Source organism: Psittacula echo, assembly GCF_963264785.1.
Source record: "Psittacula echo genome assembly, chromosome: 6".
NCBI classification, from domain to species: domain Eukaryota; kingdom Metazoa; phylum Chordata; class Aves; order Psittaciformes; family Psittacidae; genus Psittacula; species Psittacula echo.
The window spans coordinates 41,795,223-41,817,750 of NC_137743.1; the positions used below are offsets into that span (position 1 = coordinate 41,795,223).

Sequence of the window (22,528 nt, forward strand, 5' to 3'; positions counted from 1 at the left end):
CTGACCGAATCTGCGTGACTGTGGGCAGCCAACCATGGCAAAGAAACTTCACTGCCATGAGGCAGAGCTGCTTGAGTCTTATCCAGAGGTCAGCCCACTTGCCTGGTAGCAGCTGGGATAAAAGGTAGAGGGAAACCGCCAGCCTTCACAGTAAGAGACTTTTATCTGCAGAGCCGTGAAAATGCGTGTTGTGTGCTCCAGTGATCTGGAAAGGGGAATCGATAAGAAAGCAGCAAGGTTTGCTGAGGATAGAAAAATCAGACTTCAGAGAATCACAAAGAAATATCACCATGACAAGGGACTGAAAGACAGAACAGAGTAAAATCATACAGGACAAGGAATTACTTTAGTTATGTATGTGCAGTAACCAGCCCAATATCAGCACTCAGAACAGAGATGGCTCTGCCTTTCTCTGGGGAACATCAGCTCGGCTCACAGAGGGAGGCACAACCACAAGCAGGAGAAGCCAGTAGATCCAATGCCCTGTTCTGCCATTTCGGACTGGTTTCCCTCACGCACTTCAGAAGGGCAGAGGAGAAGTAGAAATTGTTATGGGACAGATGGCAAAGGGGATTGGACATAGATCAGGAAACTGGGCTCTTTCATGTCAAAGGCAATTTTGGGGAGATATGAAAGTTTTATAAAGAAATCATAGATCATATTGAGAAGGTGAATGGGATCAGCCACTCACCACTGCCCATTAACTTGACATTCCCAGGCAGCACAGATGTTATTGACAGAAGACTTACAACAAGCAAGAGGAAGCACTCTGCTTTCTCATGCTGCCTTGCCACCCTTCCCAGTAGCGCTAGGTGTCGATATTATTGCCACTGTTTAGGATAAAGCATTAGTGTATGCAAAAAGTCATTGGCCAATTCCACCCTTATGCACTCGAGATCTGTAGAAGCTGCCATGCACAAAGATACAAACCCATCTTCTAACTGAGAGCCCTTAACCTGCCAGCTGCGAGAGCTGAGAGAGTCCAGAAAGCACATTCTGTACTCACACTGTGTCCCACCCTCCCTCTTCAAGCATGTACTGGAGGAGCAGTGATGGTCGGGGCTGCTGAGGCCACCCTTCTGCCTCCTGCATGCAGCCACAAGCCCAGGCCAAGAGGGGAACAATTAACTTGCAAATGCTGACTAGAACTCTGCAAATCTTTCCATGTAGCCGGAGATGTGCATTGCCTCCCAGAGCACTCCGCCTGCTCACATGGGTCTCCACATCCATGGACGTGACAGCGCGTCCCTATCGCATTCATCCTTTTGTAACACATTTCTTCAGAAGAGAAAACCAGAACCTTGAGTAATGACAAGTGTTGAAAAACCCTTGTTCTGTGGGCTACTATGAAAAATACGGAGAAATTCCCACTCTGAAAAAAAGCCCCCAAAAAGCAGTAGGAGTAATAATAGATTAAAAGCTCTCTACATAAATATACTGCAAAGAGGACTGATACCAAACTAGACAAAAACTAGAAAGCTCTAGAGAAGAAAGGAAAAGTACATATTCCAGAACTGAAGAAAATGACAGCACCAAGTAGTTCCAATATTTTCATTCCTTAAAAATACGTATGGGAAATTATTTTACTAACATCTGCAAGCATTTTAATTTCGGAAGTAGGGCACTAGGTGCTCAAAATCCCTCTTCTAAAAAAAGCTCAGCAATCATGACCAAGAACAACTGTAGACAGAAGCTGAGGCCAGGCATTTAAACTAATGCTAAATGAGCAGAGAAAGAGCAACGAAACCCAAAGGAATTATTTTTGTTGGAATAAGCTGTAAAAGGACATTTGCTAATTTCTCATTGGTTTTGATTATGCAAGATATCCTTTGAAAAGGTGTGCTTTAGGAAACAGAAGCCATGCAGACAAACACAATGCATGCAAGAATTCTGTGAGATACAGCCTACACATAAAGCTGAAGAAGAACGTGCTGGTCTTGGTCTGTAAGGCACTGAAGAGGGATCCAGTGTAGGGCTGAGGGTACAAGTTCCATGGAGAGGCAGCTGCGATAACACAGTGCTGACAGCATTTACCAACTGCCAGTGTGAAATGGCTCGCATAAAAAAGAATCCCTAGCACTGAAAGCTGAATATAGCCAACGTCTGAAAAGAGTCAGACAAGGCACTTTACATCCAGGAAATGACACTGACTGCCTTTTCTATTGCCATACAGTTCCCCTCTAGTTAAATTCAGCTTTTTTCACAAAAACATAGGTAAGTACTGAAGGATTAAATTCTATTTTTAGGATGAAAATTTGAATGTTTTTAAACTGCTGTACTAAGAAGAGCATCATATTTCAAATCATTTGGAAACCTAAAGCATCCCTTTTACTTAACTGATGGTGGTTTTGCCTCAACTTTATGTCAGACTGAAAATGTTTACTGCAGGTGAAGTGAGAGGGATACAAATTCTGCAAATACTGCTCCGATCACCTAGAATCAGCTTCCTGGTAAACATGAAATTGAGGAAACATTGACTTTTGAGTGCACTTTATTTATTTTTGTCACTGTCAAACTGAAGACGAACCAAGCATAGAAAAGATAAAATTCCGACTGCATACTGGCAGTTGGACAAGACGATTGTTGTAGGTCCTTTCCTATTCTCTTCCATAAGAAAAACTTAACTTGCAAATACCACTTGTTTTGGAAAAAGGCCTTCCTCAGGCTACACCCTGCAGTGAAATGCAGCCACCTGAAGAAGGGCTGGCACAGCCGGGGTTACATTCATCACATCACTTCAGCCCTAAGGCAACAGAAGAATTCCCTCATCTTGGGGGACCCCGGGACTGCAGCATCTCTGACAGCGCTCAGGACAGGACATGTGCTAAAGTGACAAAACCATCAACCCCCAGAGTGATTTGCCTGTGCCCAGATTCACCTACACATGTCCAGAGGTGCTGCAGAGGTAACCCTCCCTCCTCAGTGGGTATTCACAGCATCTAGACTTAGGTATCCAACTTTGGCTTCAGTTAGGACTTTGTTCTCTGCATGATAGCTAGAGATGAACCAGGATAATTCAGAGCCTAACAGCACTTCAGTTACAAGAGAGGAAATCACATTTTTGAACAGAGAGTTATTATCCAAATATCTCTTCCCTATTACCTGCTCACTGCTCAACACTTTCATGTCATGGTTATGTTAATTACCAGGTTATCAGAACCTTCCCAGCTAGGCAGAAGCTGAATTTCTAGCCTACAAAAATAAGCATGGAAAAAAGCCCTGAGCCTATCCCTCCCAGCACCTGATACAAAGAATACAGTAGCAGACTATGGCTCCAAGGGGCTTCAACAGGATGTCCAAGACCCCTTTTCCTAGGGATTCTTATTGGAAGCTGTGACATCGCAATGCCGTAACCCAAGACAGACTTCATCAGACGCTCCAACATGTATACAGCTGAACCGACAGGCACATGCAGCAGCTCATCCCCTACCTGACAGGGATGAATGGCTGCACTGCTGCACGTGGAGAGCAACTGTATCGCTCTTGTTTCAGCAGTGCTCTTCAGAAGTGACAAAATATCCTGGCCAGATTACAGACTACAATAATCATTGCACGCAACTGGTAAGAATCTAGAGCCTACTCCAAAAAAGCAAAATGAAATTGCACCCACTCATCCCACATACAGTCTTTTATCTGTGTAAATTGTTGGTAGACACCCTGGTAGATCACAGTCACGCCATAAAACACTTGGGCTTCTTGTCTATGTTGTTTCATTAAAGCTTATTCATTTTTACAGCTTTTTACTACAAGCTAGGAAAACAGAGCTTCAGTGACCCACAGAAATGAGAAGACAGCAACATATTGATAATTTGTCACACAGCAGTGAATTAAATTGTGCAGTGAAGTCCAACTGCTTTGCTACTGCCATACTTCTTTCCAGGGACATACTGGTTTTGGTGCTTGACAATATGTAGGCTTTTCAATATTGCCAGTTAATAAGGACTAAGCAAACTAAATGATTAAGCTGGAACAAAGATGCTTTTTGCAGAATGTGGCTCACTGGACCGTTCAGCAGCACACACGTGTACAGATGTGCAGTGGACGGTTCACAGCAGCTATTGCCGTGAGAGTTACACACCCCAGACTTGTGGCCCGAGTTTACGTCCTATAGGAAACATTGGAATAAACAGTGTGCTAAACATTCAGACTTGAGATCCACAGGGCATTTTCAGCAACTGTCTATAACTCAGTACAGGGATATTATACAGCATGAAAAAGATAAGAAGATGAAGTTGCTTTAATATATTACTACTCACATAGCAACAGTCCAATTTATGCTATTTTCATATATTTATCAATATGTAGCAATTTACAATAGGAACCTATTTTGCTTCTCACTTTTATACAGCAAGTTTATGTTATACCTGGCTGTAAGCAGTTGTTGCTTTTGTGTGTCTGTGCTTTCAGCTACACAAACTCCTGACACTCCCACGGTTACAGTGAAGATACACACCTACCCATTTTACTATACCTACAGGCATCTTTGCCATGCATCAGGGATAGCTAACAGTTTTAATGGTTTGCTTTCTGGGGATTAAAATGCTTTTAAGTGGGAAACAAACTTTCACAAACTTAGCATATGCCTAAAGGCTCTCAAGAAATACAAGGCAGTTCAGTGTTGAGTGCTACAAGAGGCTAACATGCCACCAGCAGATACAGCAACATTCTTCTTTACTGCAATCTGCACCCTCAACTCCTGTTTATTTAGAAATGCTTACAGCACCCCGAGTAGTCTCTAATTCTCTGAAATAATGCTGTGAAGAGTATGGAAGAGCATGCAAAGCTTTTGATACAGCACACATGGAGGTGATGGAGAGCAAAGGTGGTGAGGGCCAGGAGGGGGAAGCAATTTTGAGAAGCCCACAGCAGCAAAGCAGACAGAAAACAGCAGGACCATTCACCACATCAGTAGCAAAATACTTTTCCCCTTAATGCTACAAACATACCTGAATACTGGGGCACTACGACATGCTTGCATGACAGAGAACAGGGGGTAAAAAGCTTATCAGAGCATGCTTAGTCACATACCCTGATCAGACAGGTTTGCAGTGGAGTGTAAGCTGGTATACAGTACATTGAGCAGATGCACAGGTAAATACACTCAACAGCAACCACTGCTCAAGACCTGAAGACTGTTCCTAGGTATGTGTAAGTCCCCTCAGTGCCCCCTCTGAAGAGCTGTAAGGGTGCAGAGGATGTCTGCCTACCCTGGACCATACACACACACCCCCTTATCCAATCCAGACTCTGAAAAGATAACTAATGGGATAATAAAAAGAGAGAACAGTACTGCTAAAACTTCAGAGAGCAAAACAATGCAAGACTATTCCATATAAACAACAATCAAAGCCAATGAGATTCATTAGTGTACTGAATAGTCTGCAGAGGGAAGCAGTAATGGCCACAGCATTGGCAATGCTTCAGTTCAATTCAAGCATAAAAAACCTTGGGTAGCATAGGGCTGTCTGTATCTGTGGTTCACTTCCAAGCTTGAATAATAACAGATGAGACAAACATATAGAGCTCAGATAGATCACGTCTGACGCCCACTGAAGGAAGTAAAGATTTACCACATGTACAATACTTTATAGAAGTACTTCAAACATCAACAGCGGGGCCTTGTTACTCTTCTTTTTCCAAAAGAAGGGATTATATGAGCACTCGTATGGGGGGGTGGGCACAGTCCTTCCTTTCAGCTTGGAGCCATGACCACCCCTCTCTGCAAGAGTGTAATGAGCATCACACCAAGAAGCTCCTGGAGTGAAAACATTGAGAGAAAAGTAAATTAGAGTAAACCTAATTAAAAAAATATATATATTTGAAGATTCTATCCTATGCTGCCTAACTGCTGGTTTGCAGAGCAGTTTGAGAGCATAGGCTTGGGTTTTAAATGAAAAATTGAGGTGAATGAATGTTTCGTAGCACCTGCTGTGCAAGAGAAGAACTTAGACACTGTGTGTTTCATGCCCCCGCCCAAAGCCTCCAACACTTGTGAACCTTGTCCCATCCGTCCCTGTGTCCTGCTGGGAGGACATGATGGGGCACACTGCCCTGGGCAGCCCCACAGAATACCCAGCACGGGGCAGATGCCAGAGCTTCTCACCATGACCAAGGGCGCTCAGTTCAACGAAGCTGACTCTGAAGCACCAAGCAGAGCTATGGGTGCAGGAGCAAAGCGTGGGGTGCACACCCGAACACCCTCGGAGCGAGATACACCAGGTTGCGCTTGCTAGAACCCAGCAATCGAGAACTGGATGATCTTAAGGTCCTTTCCAACCCTCACCATTCTGTGATTAACTTCTGAGAGCGCAGTGCCCAAACGGGCGTGGGCTGGAGCCAGCCCCGGGCTGGTTTTTCCCCGTAAATCCCAGCTGACCCATTTCTTGCGCGGACACGTCGGTCACAAATGCATTAAGCTCCTTAACCTCCCGAGAAACAGCGCTGACCCGGCCTGGCGCGGGCACAGCTGTCGAGCAACGGGCGCACGGCGGGGCGGGGGGCACCCGTGGTGAGGGAAGGTCCCGGGAAAGGGGAGAGGGTCCCGACGCTCGGCGCAGCGACTGCTGCACCCCCGCCCAGCGGCGACCACGCATCCCGGTTGCCGAAGGTGGTAGGCGGGACGCGCCTGGTGCTGCTCCCGGTGCCGGTCCTACCTGCGCACAGCGAGACGGCGGCGCCCAGCAGCGGCAGGGCCAGCCGCAGCACGGGGGTAGGAGCCCGCCACATGGCCACGCATCGGCGGTGGCCACGGATGCTGCTGCCGGGCACCGGCCCCGCCGGCAGCTGCCCGCGACAGCTATAGCGGAGCGGGGAGGGGCCCGGCCGGCCCCGCCCGCCCTTACCTTCCCCGCCGGGGCGGGGGCCGGGGCTGCCCCGCCCGGAGCCCCCCTGTCCGTCCTGCTGGGCCTCCTCCGGTGCCGTGGATCGGCAGGGAAAGGGACCTTGGAGCCGGGCTCAGCTCCGCTCCCCGCGTCTGCCAGGGGAAACCCGGGCTGGCACCGCCTCACCGCTCGCTACACGTCCTCCTGGTTCACCACGACAGCCCTCTGAGAGTCTCAAAGGCAGGTAAACGTAAAGCTAGCCCAGAAGAAATGACGGCTTCTCCTCCTCAGGTTTTAATTACGGTTTTTTTTTCAAATACATATTAGTGTTCTTCAGCGTTCCAGTTCTTAAAGGGGCCTACAATGCTGGAGAGGGGCTTTTTACAAGTGCATGTAGCGACAGAACAAGGAAGGAATGGCTTTAAACTGATACAGGAAACATTTAGGTATTAGGAAGAATTTCTTTATTATGACAGTGCTGAGGCACTGGCACAGGTTGCCTGGAGAAGCTGTGGCTGCCCCATCCCTGGCAGCGTTCAAGGGCAGGTCAGACAGGGCTTAGAGGAACCTGGTCTAGTGGAAGCTGTCCCTGGTTATGACAAGGGAGTTGGAACTGGATGAGCTTTAAAAGGTCCCTTCTAACCCAAACCCGTCTAGGAATCTAGAATTCTTCCCCTTGGTTGCTTCATCAGGCTATGCCAAATTCCTCACAAACAGCAAAATTCTGAACTGTCTTTGGCATTCATTCAATGTCTTGTTATAATCTATTCTTCATCATGACCCTCATAAACTCCATCTTCTCCCTACAGCCTGGATAGCACAAGCATCCGAAAAAGCTGTCTTACACACTACAAACCACTGTGACATCATTTGCAGCATTTAATCCCAAATGCTCAGTAGTACTTACATGTACCATCATAAAAATAAATCAATGAAATCTAAATCAAGATATAATCAAGTCTACACTAAAAGTGTTAGTGGAGCAGACTATGTGGCCTAAATTACTTTCAGGAAGGTGCTGCACATGCTCCATTTCTCTATATTTATTTAAAAGTAAAAACACTAGCAAGATCCCAATTTCCCACACATTGTAGCATGCATCTCTGGATCTTTATTACTGCCATGCAACACTTTGTTATTATTATGACATCTTTGTTAAGCCTTTTAGATTTCCCTAGACAGTAATTCCTAGCAATGATCTTTTTCCAGTCTTTTTCGGTACTGAAGTTAGTGACGTTTGTCTTTTATTAAAGAAAACTATATAGATTGCCTTTTGCAATCTACCTTGTTCTGCCTGGTATTTCCAAATATGCTGGCAGAGGTTCCATAATTGCATCAAAATGCTTGAGGGGAAAAAATTATATTACTACCAATTGATTTTATTCATGTAAGTTTCCTTAAGTATTTGTTCTGGATCACAACACTGGCCATATTCACAAGGTCTTCACCTTTACTAGCTCCTAATGCCAGATGTTTCTCCACTCTAGGATCACACAGAGCCTCCCTCAAACTCGCTCACTTGGTGAGTTTGAGAGACTGTTGTTCTGAATACCTCTTCCAAGGCAGTTGTAATTAGGGAGTTTCATCAAGATCCTGGGATTTGGGAATTCAAGGCATTCCAATGCTCTGCTGCTAACATTAGCAAATTAATTTAGGAGTCAGTTCAACTAAGAGTCTGATGCTGTAGGATGGAGGCCCAAGTAACTTGAAGGAAAATGTGCCAATAGTAAATGCTGAGTGCATGGCCATGCTGATGCTCCCACTCCATCCTGCTGAGCACCACAGCAAGGCATTCCTGCTGATTTGGGAGCCAGAGCCTTGGATCCTCCTTCATAACCTGCTTTGGAAAAACTAAGCAGATCTAACTAAATTCTTTTGAAATGTCCCAGAGAAGGAGTGCCAAGCTGTGCAGAAATAAAGTCAGTGATGGAAGCCTTTACCTGGGAAGTGCTTGATTAGCTCTGCAGCTGAAAAATGCTATTCTGGCTCCTGTGGAAGAGCCCAGGCCAACTGAGCACTGGTGCCACTGAGGACTTAAGCACTCCCATAAGAAAGGGGTATCCAAGGGAGGTGCCTTCCCAGGAGTAAGGAAGAGAACCACACAACATGCATGCCATAGGAGAAGCATGTCTGCCTTCCTTCCCAACTCTGTGTGCATGCAGATATAGACCAAAGGGACGTCACCTGGGGCATGGGGACAAAAGCTGCAGCGTCCCCAGTCGCTGCAGAGACATGTGGTCTTCTCTTCCCTTCTTCCCCTTCCATGGACATCTGTGTCACCCCATCATCAATTAAATGCAACGGGAATGACAACATCATATTACAATTAAGTTCAGCGTGCTGATTATTTCATAGCAAACACTGTAGGTATATGTAATATTGTATTGAAACATAACACAGCATCATATTATATACCTTACTGCTTTATGAATAATGGAAAGCAATTAGAAAACACATGCCAAGGTCTAATAAGAAAAAAATAAATGCAGGTTTAGATGTCAAAGTGATAAAATAATAGAAGAAAAATTTGCAACTCCTTCCCTTCTGAAAACACAGAGCTATTAGGTGCTCTCCGACTATGGCTTGACAAGTACCTGTTCAGCCATATGTTACTTTCAGGTAGATCCTCTCTTGCCTGTGGTAATGCCACAGTGTGAAAATCCTCACTAACATCTAACTACTGCTCCTCTTTCTGATAAAATCAGATAAATGTAGCACTACTCTTGGCAAATCCATATTTTCTTTCTCTCCTCTTGAAGACCTACAAATAACTTCATTTGCTCAGTGCTACTAGAAAGTGTAAATATATCTCATGCAGAGTCATCTCTTGTTCACAGCATGTAATTATTACATCTGCTTTTTTGTATGAAGACATAGAATTATTAACTATGTAATTAAAGTAGACATGGTTATTCTTCAGTTCTTATAAATATTCTCTAGAACACATTTGCTCACGCTTCACAGAAGTGATGAAGAAAACAGTATCTCCTGTGCCTGTCAAGAACATGAATCAAAGTTTATAGATGGCAAGAAATTTGCAGTTGTTAATGAAAAGTCCATTCTGATTTTAAATAAACATTTCTGATTTTAAAATGTTAGTTGTTTATTTTAATAGAATCCCCAAATGTACTTTTCATCTCACTACATAAAATGGAAAGGCTTTTCGATTTTCATTACGAGCTTTAAAGGGGTACAGCAGGAAGAATGTTCCACACTTTCTCCCTTCCAGTAAAATAACAGAGCAGAATCCAGTGGTTTACTGTACGTCCTTTCTCTGTATCTCACAGCCTTTGGAAAAATCTAATGTGTAAACTTACTTTCAAGCAGGTGATAAAGCCAAACTCAATGAGAACATGCCAGCTGGTACCCAAGTGCTGGAAAGGAGTGACAAAATCGATAAAAACATATATACTCAGTATGACCAGGTGTAATGGTGACAAATATATTTCACTGTGACCCTGATGCTGCCAGTGGACAAGTTCACCATCCAGTTGCCCACTGATGTTCTTGTGTATGGTGAATGGTTTTACCACACTCTCTTTTGGAGCAGCACAACTCAGTTCAGCGCAGCTAACACACGAGTACAGGTTTTTCCCCATCCCAGGAGCGTGTTCCCAGAAGGGAGGAAGAGAACAGTAATTACCAACTCTTAATCATGACTAGCCTCTCCTTTTGTTTCTATCCCGTTGTTAACAGCCTGTGCTGCTCGCTTTGGTAATTTCTCTGAAAGGCAGCGCACAGGAGAAGAGCCATGCTCCCTGTTCTCATGAGCAATGCCGAAATCGAACTCCATTTGTCCTAATTAGTTTGTCCTTGGTGTACCATGGTTTTTATTAAGTCAAATTTTTTGTTTGATTTTCAGAAAAGCAAAGTGCCTGACCTTGCAGTGAAGCAAAATGGAGCTCCAGCTATAAATAGCTAAAAACACTTGTCTTGTATGTACCTCCTACAACAAATTACACAGATTTGTACTGGGCATATTTATATCAGAGATTTGGTAGTGTTAACCCTTGCACTTCCATCACACAAATGCAGAGCCACTACTAAATCATCTACACAGGACAAGGCAGAACCATAGTTTTCATTTAAAAGTTCATGGAGATGTCAGTCTGCGCTTTTCTGTTTCTCTTCCCCACTGTAACAATTTTTTTGCTGCATTTACATTATTCCTTGAATAAGACAGATACTGAGGGTTTTTCCAAGCATTATTTTGCTTAGCATTTGTTGGGTATTTTAGTTTCTCCTTCCCTTCTCACATCTACTATGATAATTGCACCTTTTTTTTCAGTTGAGAATCTGTAACATGTAAACATTGAAACAATGAAACTCTCCCACAATAAGTCTGCCATTTTAATTATATATTGTAACAACCTTAACCCTTCCTTCCTATTCCTTAATTCCCCACCATCCCCCATAACACATGTGCATGAGTTTATCTTTACTCATTGATAACAGGAGGCATCTTGTAGTTAAACACATCTAGTCTAAGAAATGCTACCTACAATTAATATATTATTAGATAGCAAAGTCTAATCAAACCTCTACTCCTTCAAGAAAATGACAGCTGGTCTAGAATACACTTTTAAGTGAACATGTATATAATGAGCACTCTTGTTTCTTATTTGAACCAAATCTAACCAAAACCATCAGGCTGAGATGATGTACAAAGATTACAAGATTGTTTTCCAATGACATCTATGAAACAGTATGGTTGCATAGTTTATTGCTGATGAATTACATTAATAACTCTGCTTCAGACTTTATAAACCCAACAAGATAGTTTAAAAGCCAGAACCTTAATTCTCATGGACTACCTTGCTTAGCTGTGGAAGAAGGGTTTCTCTGGTTTGCTCAGGGAACAGGGGGTGCTGAATGGTGTCAGTGATGCTCTAATGAGAGCACTGTTACACTTGTTTGCAATATTCCCTTTGTATTCAGCCTGCAAGGCATCTCTACATTTGTACCCTTGAACGAAGACAGTAGCCTACATGGATATTTGACCTAGCAAAGGAAATCACACTATTACGTGATCTATCACCACAGGATAGACCATCAGTAGCTGCTGCTGCTGCTGATGGTGCAGTGAGAGAACTAACGAGCAGCAGAGCTGAAGGAAAAACTGTAAAGGTGTGCAAGAGCAGTTGCTCTGACTTCAGAAGTCCTATCTCTAACCAGGATGATTCTCTCCTCCCGTTATATCATAGAGGAGTGAACACAGTACACAATTCTCAAGCAGCACAAGCTTGCCCAGAATTGAAAAAGGTGAATTGAAACCTTACCCCCTCCAGGCTTCCCTATTTCCTGTGACAGTTCTCATTTCAGCTTTTTTTCCCCTTTCCCCAACAATCTTCTATCCTCAGTTCAATATAAGATTTTCAGGGTAAGGAGGCTCACAGAAAATTATTGCTCCATTTCATGAACATTCCATTCAATGGAACATACTCCATTTCGGAACATTTTTATCTTCATTTCTTGACAAGACCCATGTGGGCAGATTTGCATCAGGAGCAACAAACACAAGTGGATGATAACTAAAACCAAAGTAATTTTGAAAAGGAAGTGCTCTCATAAGAAATACCACTTACAATAAAATTGGAACTTTTGCACAAGCTCCACCAGTGCACCTCGAGGGACAGAAATGCAACCCATGACGCCATCCTTGACACGCTGCTCTGCAGCAAGTTTTGTGGAAGAGCAGGGGTGTAACTGCTTGAGGAGAAACCTCTTCCCTGGGTTTCTTGCGCTGCCCTGTGCCCCCAGCGAGAATCATTCTTTGCTCAGAACCTGCTGAATGTGAAGTGAGTGCTGTATTTTCTTTGCCATTGCCCCAGAGCTCAGGGAGCTCACATGGTGGAGTTACTGCTAATCGCAGTCAAGGATGCAAAAAGTTGAGAATTATTTGCTAGAAATCTTATTTCTTCTTCTATCATGATACTAACTTTGTTCCCAGGTAACATCTATAATGTCAGTGCCATGGAACCCTGCACAAGAAGCAGTAAATTACTTTTAATACACTACTGACAAATTACATGAAAAAGCTAATTAAAACGATACCTAGATTGGGGGGGGAAGCCAACCAGTCTTTCTTTTTTTTTTTTTTTTTTTTTTTGGTTTGAGTTATGGTAGAACACTGATGATGCATTCAGTCAAGAACGTTTCAGTGAAAAATAAATCTAGTTCCACTAAAGTGGAGAGGAAACACTCCGCTCAAATTGAAGAGGATTTGTCCATCTGAATGTAGAGCCACCAGCTGGAACAAGTAGGAATATAGGTTGCATCTATCCAACCCCCTCCAGGAGGTTACATTATATGTGTTATTTTACCAAATTTATATATTCACATAGTTCAAAAACTCTGGTTTTATTCACATCATGCACATTGAGAGTGAGCAAATATCACAACAAAATTGATAGACCTGTTAATTAGCAGCCCATCCTAGGGGATTTCAAACCATTCAGTGAATAGTGACCACTGCATTGTCAAAGGCTGGACTCATCCGGTCTGATGTAGGGACTTGCAGAGATGGCTTCATTTTAGAAGGGATTTGCTGAGCTCAGGAAAAGTTACCAGACACCCAGTAACAAAAAAAATGGTGCTTTTGTCCCAAGTAAGACACTTGCGGGGGACAGGATGCCTAATCTTCTGGCAGACGGGACACGAGGGGAAGAGAACAGAGGGGTGGGAATGTCATCTCTAAAGCTGGCGCCAGGCACGAGCCTCCCCCGCTGTTCTGGACAATGTTCCTTCTACTGTTTTGAACAGATACATCAGTAAGTCAAGTCTAAACACCAACTAAATACCAGTTTGGACACACAAACCCTATATATACATACGTATACACACACATATATGAGAATCCTAGTAGGGTAGTGGACTGATGGACCAAATAATTCCAGTGAATGAATAATGTTGTTTATGAAAACCAACATTACAGATACTTGCATGCTAAAGCCAGAGTACCTTATTTAGGATCTCAATACATACCTACTAGAAATTGTAAGGCTTTTTGACACAAATCAATCCCTACCACTTAGAATATGGATAATGGCAGTATATTTAAATATCTAACAAGTTTCTTCCACTTTCCCCCCACATTTATATTTGTACTTATGAAAGAAAAGTAGTGTGTCAGAATACTAATTATATTTCTCCATCATACCTCTCATGCCAAATGCTCTATCCAGCTTTTTCACACAACACATGGCAATGCTGTCAATGTTATCTGTGTTAAACCCGTTCATGTGATTTAATACTGATAATGCTGTCTGTCTTCAAAACACACTTGAGACCTTTTGTTTCCATCTAGGCCATTGAAAAATTAATTGTCTAGGCACTTTATATGCTATTATGTTTGGTATTATATGGTATCTTTGAAATCTGGAGCAATGCATTTCAAACTGTCAGGTTTTAACCACCTTCAATAGGCGTCATGTAAATAAATGGCATTATAGCTACTATTGATGCAGGGTAAAAAACCCAAAGAGACGAAACCGATAGAACAAAACCACACTGAACCCATTTATATTCTCTCAACCCTCTTCTCCATACTGTGTATCTTGTTTGCCTCCAGCTCTCAACCACAGCTCCTTTTTAGAAAGTACCCAAGTTTACTATGGTATGTAACAAAGCCTACTGTTAAAGCAGCAGCGTATGGGCTCAAATCCTGTGTACACTGGCTTCTTCTTGTTTTGTTGGGTTTTTTCAGGTTACCAGTGTTGCTCAACAGCCACAAATTTGGTGAACTGTTTTGAGATACAGTAAAGAGTACAAAGTACAACACCTGAATTCAAATGGAACTTCTGCGATTTAGAAGTAGAATTCTCTATGTATGTCTTTATTACTGTGGAAGTGAGAATGAAGAGCAGTGAGTGCCCTCCCTCCTCCTCCCAATGCCAACAGCTGGGGTTCACTCAAGGAGTTGCTGGGAGCAGCTCCTGCTGATAATATCTGAGCTGAGGCAGAAGTCTGTATTAATGGGTCACTGGTTGAAACAGTACTTCAGGATTTACTAAGAAGCACATTAAGGGCAGAGAGGGGGAGAAAAGCGGCTTATTCACATCTTACTGTGTTTTTAGAGCATTCAGTGATTGCAGATTTGGGTCCCCAGCTATTCACAATCACTGATCCTTCACCCTTTGTCTTTAAACTTCATCAGGCCTCTGACACACCAAATGCCAGCAAAAAACAAGAGAACAATAAAACAAGGGATGGAGACAAAAAAACCCACCACGCTTCGAGGTATTGTGAGGCAAATGTGCTCCCAAGTTAGATGTTTGCATGGCATGGTTCATCGTAGAACAGAAACAGCGTATCCTGGGGATTTAAGAGTCTCTGGAAATTGATAACACCATAAAAACAATTGCCAACTGGAAGTACTTCTAGAGCTGGCTGGAAAACAAGAATCTTATTTTGTAATTTGTTTTGCTCCACATCAGGACAACACTGAGACTTACTGAAATTTTGTGCAAGCAAAACAAAACGAAATCTACGGACATCCCAGAACGGCCAACACGTCAGTAGTTACCACTTACTTTGGCCATCTACATCCCAGGTCAGTGTTCTAACTACAGAGCTGTCTCTTTTGTCTTGCAACAAAAAGTCTTGCAGTCTGTTTCCCCACTCTGTTCATCCAAAAATTCTATGAAACCTTAAAGAAACTGCCATCAGAATAATACATTCCTGTAAATACATTGTATTGCTGACCATAGCAATTAGAAAAAGAGTCAAAAAAATCCCAAACTGTTCCAAGAACCATTTTACAGTTCCCTAGGCACCGCCCCTACCCCCTCTCCCCAAACACTGCTTTCTGCAGCTCCAGAATCTTCATAGAATGGGTTGGAAGGGACCTTAAAGATCTATTAAACAGTAGCCCATAAATCTATATTAAAAGTTCACATTAACCTGAGCAGGTGCCTTCTTAATGAGGAGGGTAACAGTGGAACTTCTCAGAACATTTTTAGCATCATTCAGACATAAGAAGTGTCTAAAGAGTGCAATTAAACAGTTAATTCGCTAATGGGACTGCCCACTCTGCTCCTTACCTCCATTTCTTGGGATGCCTGGCAGTGTTCCTCCTCTCACCATCCCTGCATTGACCATGCCACCTCCTTCTCGTGATACTGCTGGTGCTGAGACAGCAGCAGATGCAAGGAAAATGGCAGCAAAGCCAGAGCATGATGAAGCTGCTGACTCAGGGACTTGGTGCTTGCTCCTCTTTGTTGCCTTCTGCAGTGAAGTGTGAAACATGAGCTAAGCCCAGACCAGCTTTATAGCTTGTGCCCTGCTTCATGCCCAACCTAACATAGCAAGGACTTGACCTTTCATCCATTAATCACCTGTGAAAAGCACAAGCAGAGAGACCACTGCTGAGAGGCAAACAGTGCTGGGGATGTTCCCAAGACATGTCCTCATCAGTTCTTTCTATACCAGTATGGACAAAAGCACACCATTTCAGTCTTCCTATGGCTTCCTACCACTAACCCTGGCTTTGGGTCAGTCAGCATGTACTGGGCATCAGGGCTATGCAGAGGATTTTCTATGGGGAGCTCCTGGAGGCCCAGTTTAGGAACCACATTGCAGGGGAGCGAGATGACAGAAGATTCATGAGGAAAAGCAAAAGGAAAACTGAACCATCCACTGGTAATTGCTGGAAACGGCCAAGGGAACAAAGGGTAGGAGCGTTGATGTTCAGTGCTTGTTGTTGTTTGTGTTCTGCATTTAGGATCATAGAATAGTTAGGGTTGGAAAGGACCTTAAGATCATCAAGTTCCAATGCCCCTGCCATGGGCAGGGACACCTCACACTAAACCATGTCACCCAAGGCTCTGTCCAACCTGGCCTTGAACACCACCAGGGATGGAGCATTCACAGCTTCCTTGGGCAACCCATTCCAGTGCCTCACCACTCTCACAGTAAAGAATTTCTTCCTTACATTCAATCTAAACTTCCGCTGTTTAAGTCTTAACCCGTTACCCCTTGTCCTATCACTACAGTTCCTAACGAATTGTCCATCCCCAGCATCCTTATAGGCCCCCTTCAGATACTGAGGTCTCCACGCAGCCTTCTCTTCTCCAGGCTGAACAGCCCCAACTTTCTCAGCCTGTTTCCATACGGGAGGTGCTCCAGTCCCCTGATCATCCTCGTGGCCCTCCTCTGGACTTGTTCCAACAGTTCCATGTCCTTTTTATGTTGAGGACACCAGAACTGCACACAATACTCCAAGTGAGGTCTCACAAGAGCAGAGTAGAGGGGCAGGATCACCTCCTTTGACCTGCTGGTCATACTCCTTTTGATGCAGCCCAGGATACAGGGAGATTTCTTAAACAGCTCAAATGTATGACAAATATTAAGCTATTTTTAACTCCATGCATTAAAGACTGCACAATCCATATACAGTAAATAATCAAACAAGAATAAATGGGTAGGCATTATTTTTCCCTCATTTTTCAGCTGCTTTGTACATTAAGTTATGGTAAGTTTTTCTCTATTAGTGGTTCCACTATCCTTATTCCTCTCAATTTTCTCCATTTCAGCACTTATATTAAAGATACGTTCTCTTTATTGGAGGTAGGGAATGTAATGTGCCAGCTATTTTTCCAAGTTCCTGGCTAGCATCCAACAGTTCTCTATCTCCTCTGCCACCTTGGGTAGGTTTTAAAGCCTCAGGTTTTCCAGGAGAACATTCCAAGAATAAAAAGAGATCTATGCTGTGAATCTGAAATATTTATGGTATTCGGGGTAGGGGGTTTTTGGGTGGTGAAAATGGAAAAGACTGCTGCAGAGACCTCTGGGGAAGAGATTGGCGTGATGCAAAGTCCTTGAGTCTAGTTAGCAACAGTCATCGAGCTTCAATCAAGTGTGTCACGATCTTTTAAGATCAAAGGAACAAGCTGACTGCAGATTTTAATGTCTTTAACAAAAAACATCCCTGGTCTAGCTAAGTGTGATTTCCTTCTGGCACAGCTCTCCATAGCCGATGCACAGCTTTTCTCTCAGCCTAGAAGGGAAAGAGCAGTTCCAGAGATCAGAGGAAGGTGGGCACAGCTGAAGGTACTGCCCTGGAGAAGTTGTCCAGGCACAAGGACAACTTCCTAGACAGGTGAGGGAGGAACAGGTACAGAGGGAGAGTTTGGTAAGGAGGAGACAGAAATGGTGGCAGATGGGCTCCAGCGTGCCCACGGCCAGCAGAGAAGGGTGGATTGTGCTGGGAAGGGCTGTGGAGGGCAGCAGGGCATCAGACGCTCACACAGTCCTTCCACAGGGTGCCTACCCCAACACTCAATGGAGAGAACTGCTGCAGCCCTCAGCTGTCACACACATATCCCAGTGAAGCTGCTGGAGCAGGAATCAGGTAAGCACACGAGCAGCAGCATGTCCTGAGGTTCAGAGGGTCTGGGCAGCACAGGGCTGAGCCTGTGGCATTTCCAGACCCTGCCCAGGCCAAACTCCACACCTCATGGGCTATTCAAGGGTCTAGCCAGAGCTCAGAGCTCCAGGACACCAGCCCAGCTCACAACCCCTGGCAAGACCACACAGGCTGGCTGCTGCGGGTACAAACAAGAAGAGTGCTCAGCAAAATTCCCAGTGCTACAGACACCTGTATGATTACGTGCATCAGGAAAACCTGGAACAGACACCCCACTTCCAACAGTGGCACTGAGGCTCTCTGTTGTATTGTATTCACAAACATCTGGACCAAAGGAACTCAGCAGACTGAGCCTGGCCAGCAAGTTGGCTATCGGAGGTTGCACACCCCGGTGAGCTATCACATGTTTAAAAGCTCTTCCTGTAGTTTAAGTGATTAGGAGAATCACAGAATCACAGAACATTAGGAATTGGAAGGGACCTCAAAAGATCATCTAGTCCAATCCCCCCTGCCGGAGCAGGAACACCTAGATGAGGTTACACAGGAATGTGTCCAGGCGGGTTTTGAATGTCTCCAGAGAAGGAGACTCCACAACCTCCCTGGGCAGCCTGTTCCAGTGTTCTGTCACCCTCACTGAGAAGAAGTTTCTTCTCAAATTTAACATGGAGACCAGGTAAAATCCTGATGCAACTCCCAGGGCTAGATCCTGATTTTACACTTGTACACTGGCAAGGGATAAATATTGCAGCTTTACTCCACCTAAAGCACTCCAGTATCTTTAAATCAGTAGAAAGAAGCAGCCATAAAGTGTAGCATTAACTCTGAACTGACGTGAAAGCTGAGCAGTACTGTAACTAGTTGCCTCCTCCTCCCTTTCCTAAAGGGCTGTTTTAACCCTGACCTGTTTGACCTGTTAATCAGGTCAGAGCGTGCTGGCTCCTGCTAGATGCTGTGAAAGCCACCAAAACCAAAAAATTAGAGCTTTCCCAGATGCTTACAGGAAGATTAAAAATATACAGGTGTTGAGGCTGAACACAGCCATCAGCTTTTCACTTGTTGAAAGGAACAGATTTTAGCATAATCACAAACACAAGGAGCTGCTAAAACTGATGCCAGTATCCAAGTGTTAGTGATTTTAGGAGCTCAGGGCTTCTGTGACAGTGAAACCCTCAGTTATTGCACTGGAAAATGTGGCTGGCATTTTGGTAGTGACTGCAGTTGTAAAGACAGAATTTGTAATTATCAGTGTTAGGTAATTGTTAAAACCCACCTCACATCATCTGTGAATCAGATGCTTCATCACTCATGCAGTTCACAAAGATGAAACATGCCAGGACAAGGCTCTTTGAAGCATGGGCTCAAGCCCCACAAGCAGCTGACCACACAGCAGGGAGGAGGACAGAGCAGCTCCTGTGAGATGCTTCCCTCTTCTGCTCCCGGGGCACTGCACATCCCACACCCCACATACCCTCCAGCAGAGCCACGGCCTCCACCAGCTTCCCCATCTGATGTAACCCCCGCCTTGCTCCAGGTCAGGGGGAAGCACAGCCCATGGGGGCTGCACAGCGCTGCTGACCCAGCCACAGATATACAGTAGGAACACCTTTGTCAAGAACAAGCAGAGATATTTATTAGATCTGTAAGTATAAAGAAAGTCCTTGAGGAGCTACACCAGACTGGAAAACAGGACATGCTGCTGTGCCAGGGCTGCACCCCTCAATTTAGACATGTTGCTGGGACAAACGCCACTGCACACAGAGCAACACATGGCAACGACTGTGGCGGAAAGGGGGACACCTTTAAAGAAAAAATAAAAAAAAACAAAACCAAAAAACAAAATCAAACCAACAAAAAAGCACCACCAACAAAAATGCCCCAAATAACTGAGTCTCCCAAGGCTGATAGCTGGCAGGCACTTTGGTGTATCATTTTGCAGGCCACCGTCCCCAAGAGGACCATGCTCCTTGACCTCTGAGCAGTCTGGCTGGCACAGAACACGTTGACCCAGTGAGCAGATGTCCCATACCCATTGGCAGATCCCTTTTGCAGACTTCACACAGCTCTTTTAACAAGATGAGTCCGTAACCAGTGAGAAAGTGCACTTTCCACCGAGAACATTCCAGCTTCTCCTCCACGTTTTCCGGAGGTCTCTATTGCAGCCCCTCTTCCACGATGATGAGCAGAGACTGATGTAAACCATGTATGGCTGCGCGTTGCTTTTCCTGGCATGCTTTGGCCTGTGTCATGGCACAGTTTTTTGGTTCAGGCACTAGAAGCATGGTGGGTTTTTCTTCCTTCCAACTGGGAATAAAGCAAACTTGCTATTCCCAGGTGAGTGTACCGGTCATAGCACACCATTAGCTCTACAGTTGACACAATGCTTGCTTTTCCTACATAAATTTTAGCTCTAAAACATTAAAAAAAAAAAAAAAAAAAAAAAGTATTTTGCTTTTGAGAAAGATTTAACTTCTCTCTCTATAAATGGCACAGCACCTGTAAATTGTTGTTTCCCTTCTCCCCTGCCAACCACTACGCCAAGGCTGATCTTTCTGCACAGCTGCCATTTCACCCTGCAGGAAGAGAATTCCTCCTTGTCCCTCCTTACCAAAACAGTTTAATCCAGGTAAGTAAAAAATTCTGGAAGCCCAATATAGATTTTTCATGGACAATTCCAGCACAGAAGGCTCATGAGGAAAGTTACAGACAAGTGGGAGGAAGCCTCCAGTGACTTCACTACCACAACACTAACTTGAGTTGCTGGCCTTGGGCTGCTTTAGGCAGCTGTCCCCAGACACTTCTCAAAGTGCAATGCATTCCTAACCACTAAGCAACAAGTCTCCTGCACATGAGAAAGAGAAATCTAGACAAAAAGCAACAACCTCCCTGCCCCCCCTCCATCTATAGTACCTCTGGTTTTTTGCCCAGCCTTCCTCCTGTAACTGTCAGACAGTCATAACTATCAACAGGACAGCTGAATCAAGTACTGTTACTCATGCCTCCTCTTCATGGGGCTCTAATATATGGCCAGGCACTGTTCGAATAACAGCACCACAGATCCATACTGGCTGTGTACAGTGCAAATTTGCCAGACACATGAATAATTCAACTACAGAACTGCTTGTGCCATCTCCATAGTAATAAATGCAGCGTTAATGCAGCATATTATATATAAGCATTCCAAATCTCTTTAGAAGATTAGATTTTATGGGGGTATTAGAGGAACACTGATTAATAAACATGCTAGAAAAACAGCACAAGGGATGGGGGTATTACCTTCATATACATCACTTGGAGACTCCCACACACACACTGCCAAAACCTTCACACCTAGAGGGGAAAAGCAGCAACCAATTTCTCCTGACTGTCCAGACACCCAAAAATGAGGTTAAATAACACAGACCACACATAATCAATCCTTCAGTGGCTGTTACTGAGTTTTTCCTTCTCTGCTCCCAGGCACACCACCATCTAGTTCCCAAAGGACTGTTTACAACACTGTCATTTCTGCTGATTTCTGAAAGTACAGACCTCCACTATCCTCAGCAGCAAATACACATTAGAAAAGCAAAAGTGCTGAATGACTTACCCCTAACTCCAGGGATAAGAAATTACTTAGATTATTTTCCACTCAATTTGCTTGACTCATGTTTGCCAAATAGTCATCTAATTAAAAATAATTTAGTTAACAGTTCAAATAGTTCTGTCAAAGCTGGGACCAAAAATACTTCATTAGCAGGGCATGAATATGAATTGTTTTTAAAATAATCTCTGAATGTTTCCATACACAAAAGGAAGCAGCAGCTGCACCAATGAAAGTGACCTTGTCTACCACATTGATGGACAGAATTTTTTACCCTGCCAATGACTTGCTTCTTTAATCTTTTTCACCTAACAGGGGATAAATGGGATATTATGGAGTGCTTTTATGGTTTGTGTTTTTATCCTGTAGTTGGTTTTCCCTTGCATGCCCAGTGAAGGGCAACAAAGGTGATGAAGGATCTGGAGCACAAGTATCATGAGGAGCAGCTGAGGGAACTGGGTTTGTTAAGCCTCTCTACAACTACCTGAAAGGAAGCTGTATGGAGGTGGGAGTCAGTCTCTTCCCCCAAGTAACAAGGGATAGGGTGACAGCAAACAGCCTCAAGTTGCACCAGGGGAGTTTTAGATTTGATCTGAGGAAAAATGGCTTCATTGAAAGAGTTGGCAAGCACTGGAGCATGCTGCCCAGGGAAGTGGCAGTCACCATCACTGGAGGGATTTAAAGATGGGGCACAGTAACGGCTATGGAGTATACAAAGCTGTTTCCAACCTGAAGTCATGTCCTTCTACTTTTCAGAAGATG

At 44.0% G+C, this 22,528-nt stretch overlaps 1 protein-coding gene across 1 annotated transcript in view; it reads right to left on the reverse strand.

Moving 5' to 3' along the window:
* ACVR1C (activin A receptor type 1C) overlaps positions 1 to 6,726 on the reverse strand; it is a gene marked incomplete at both ends in the record, with an annotated part of 30,204 nt that extends 23,478 nt beyond the window's left edge. Inside the window, one exon of the mRNA XM_080621675.1 lies at positions 6,654 to 6,726. Within this exon, the coding sequence (XP_080477801.1) occupies positions 6,654 to 6,726 (73 nt within the window). The remainder of the gene's footprint in view (positions 1 to 6,653) is intronic.
* Between the last annotated feature and the right edge of the window lie 15,802 nt (positions 6,727 to 22,528).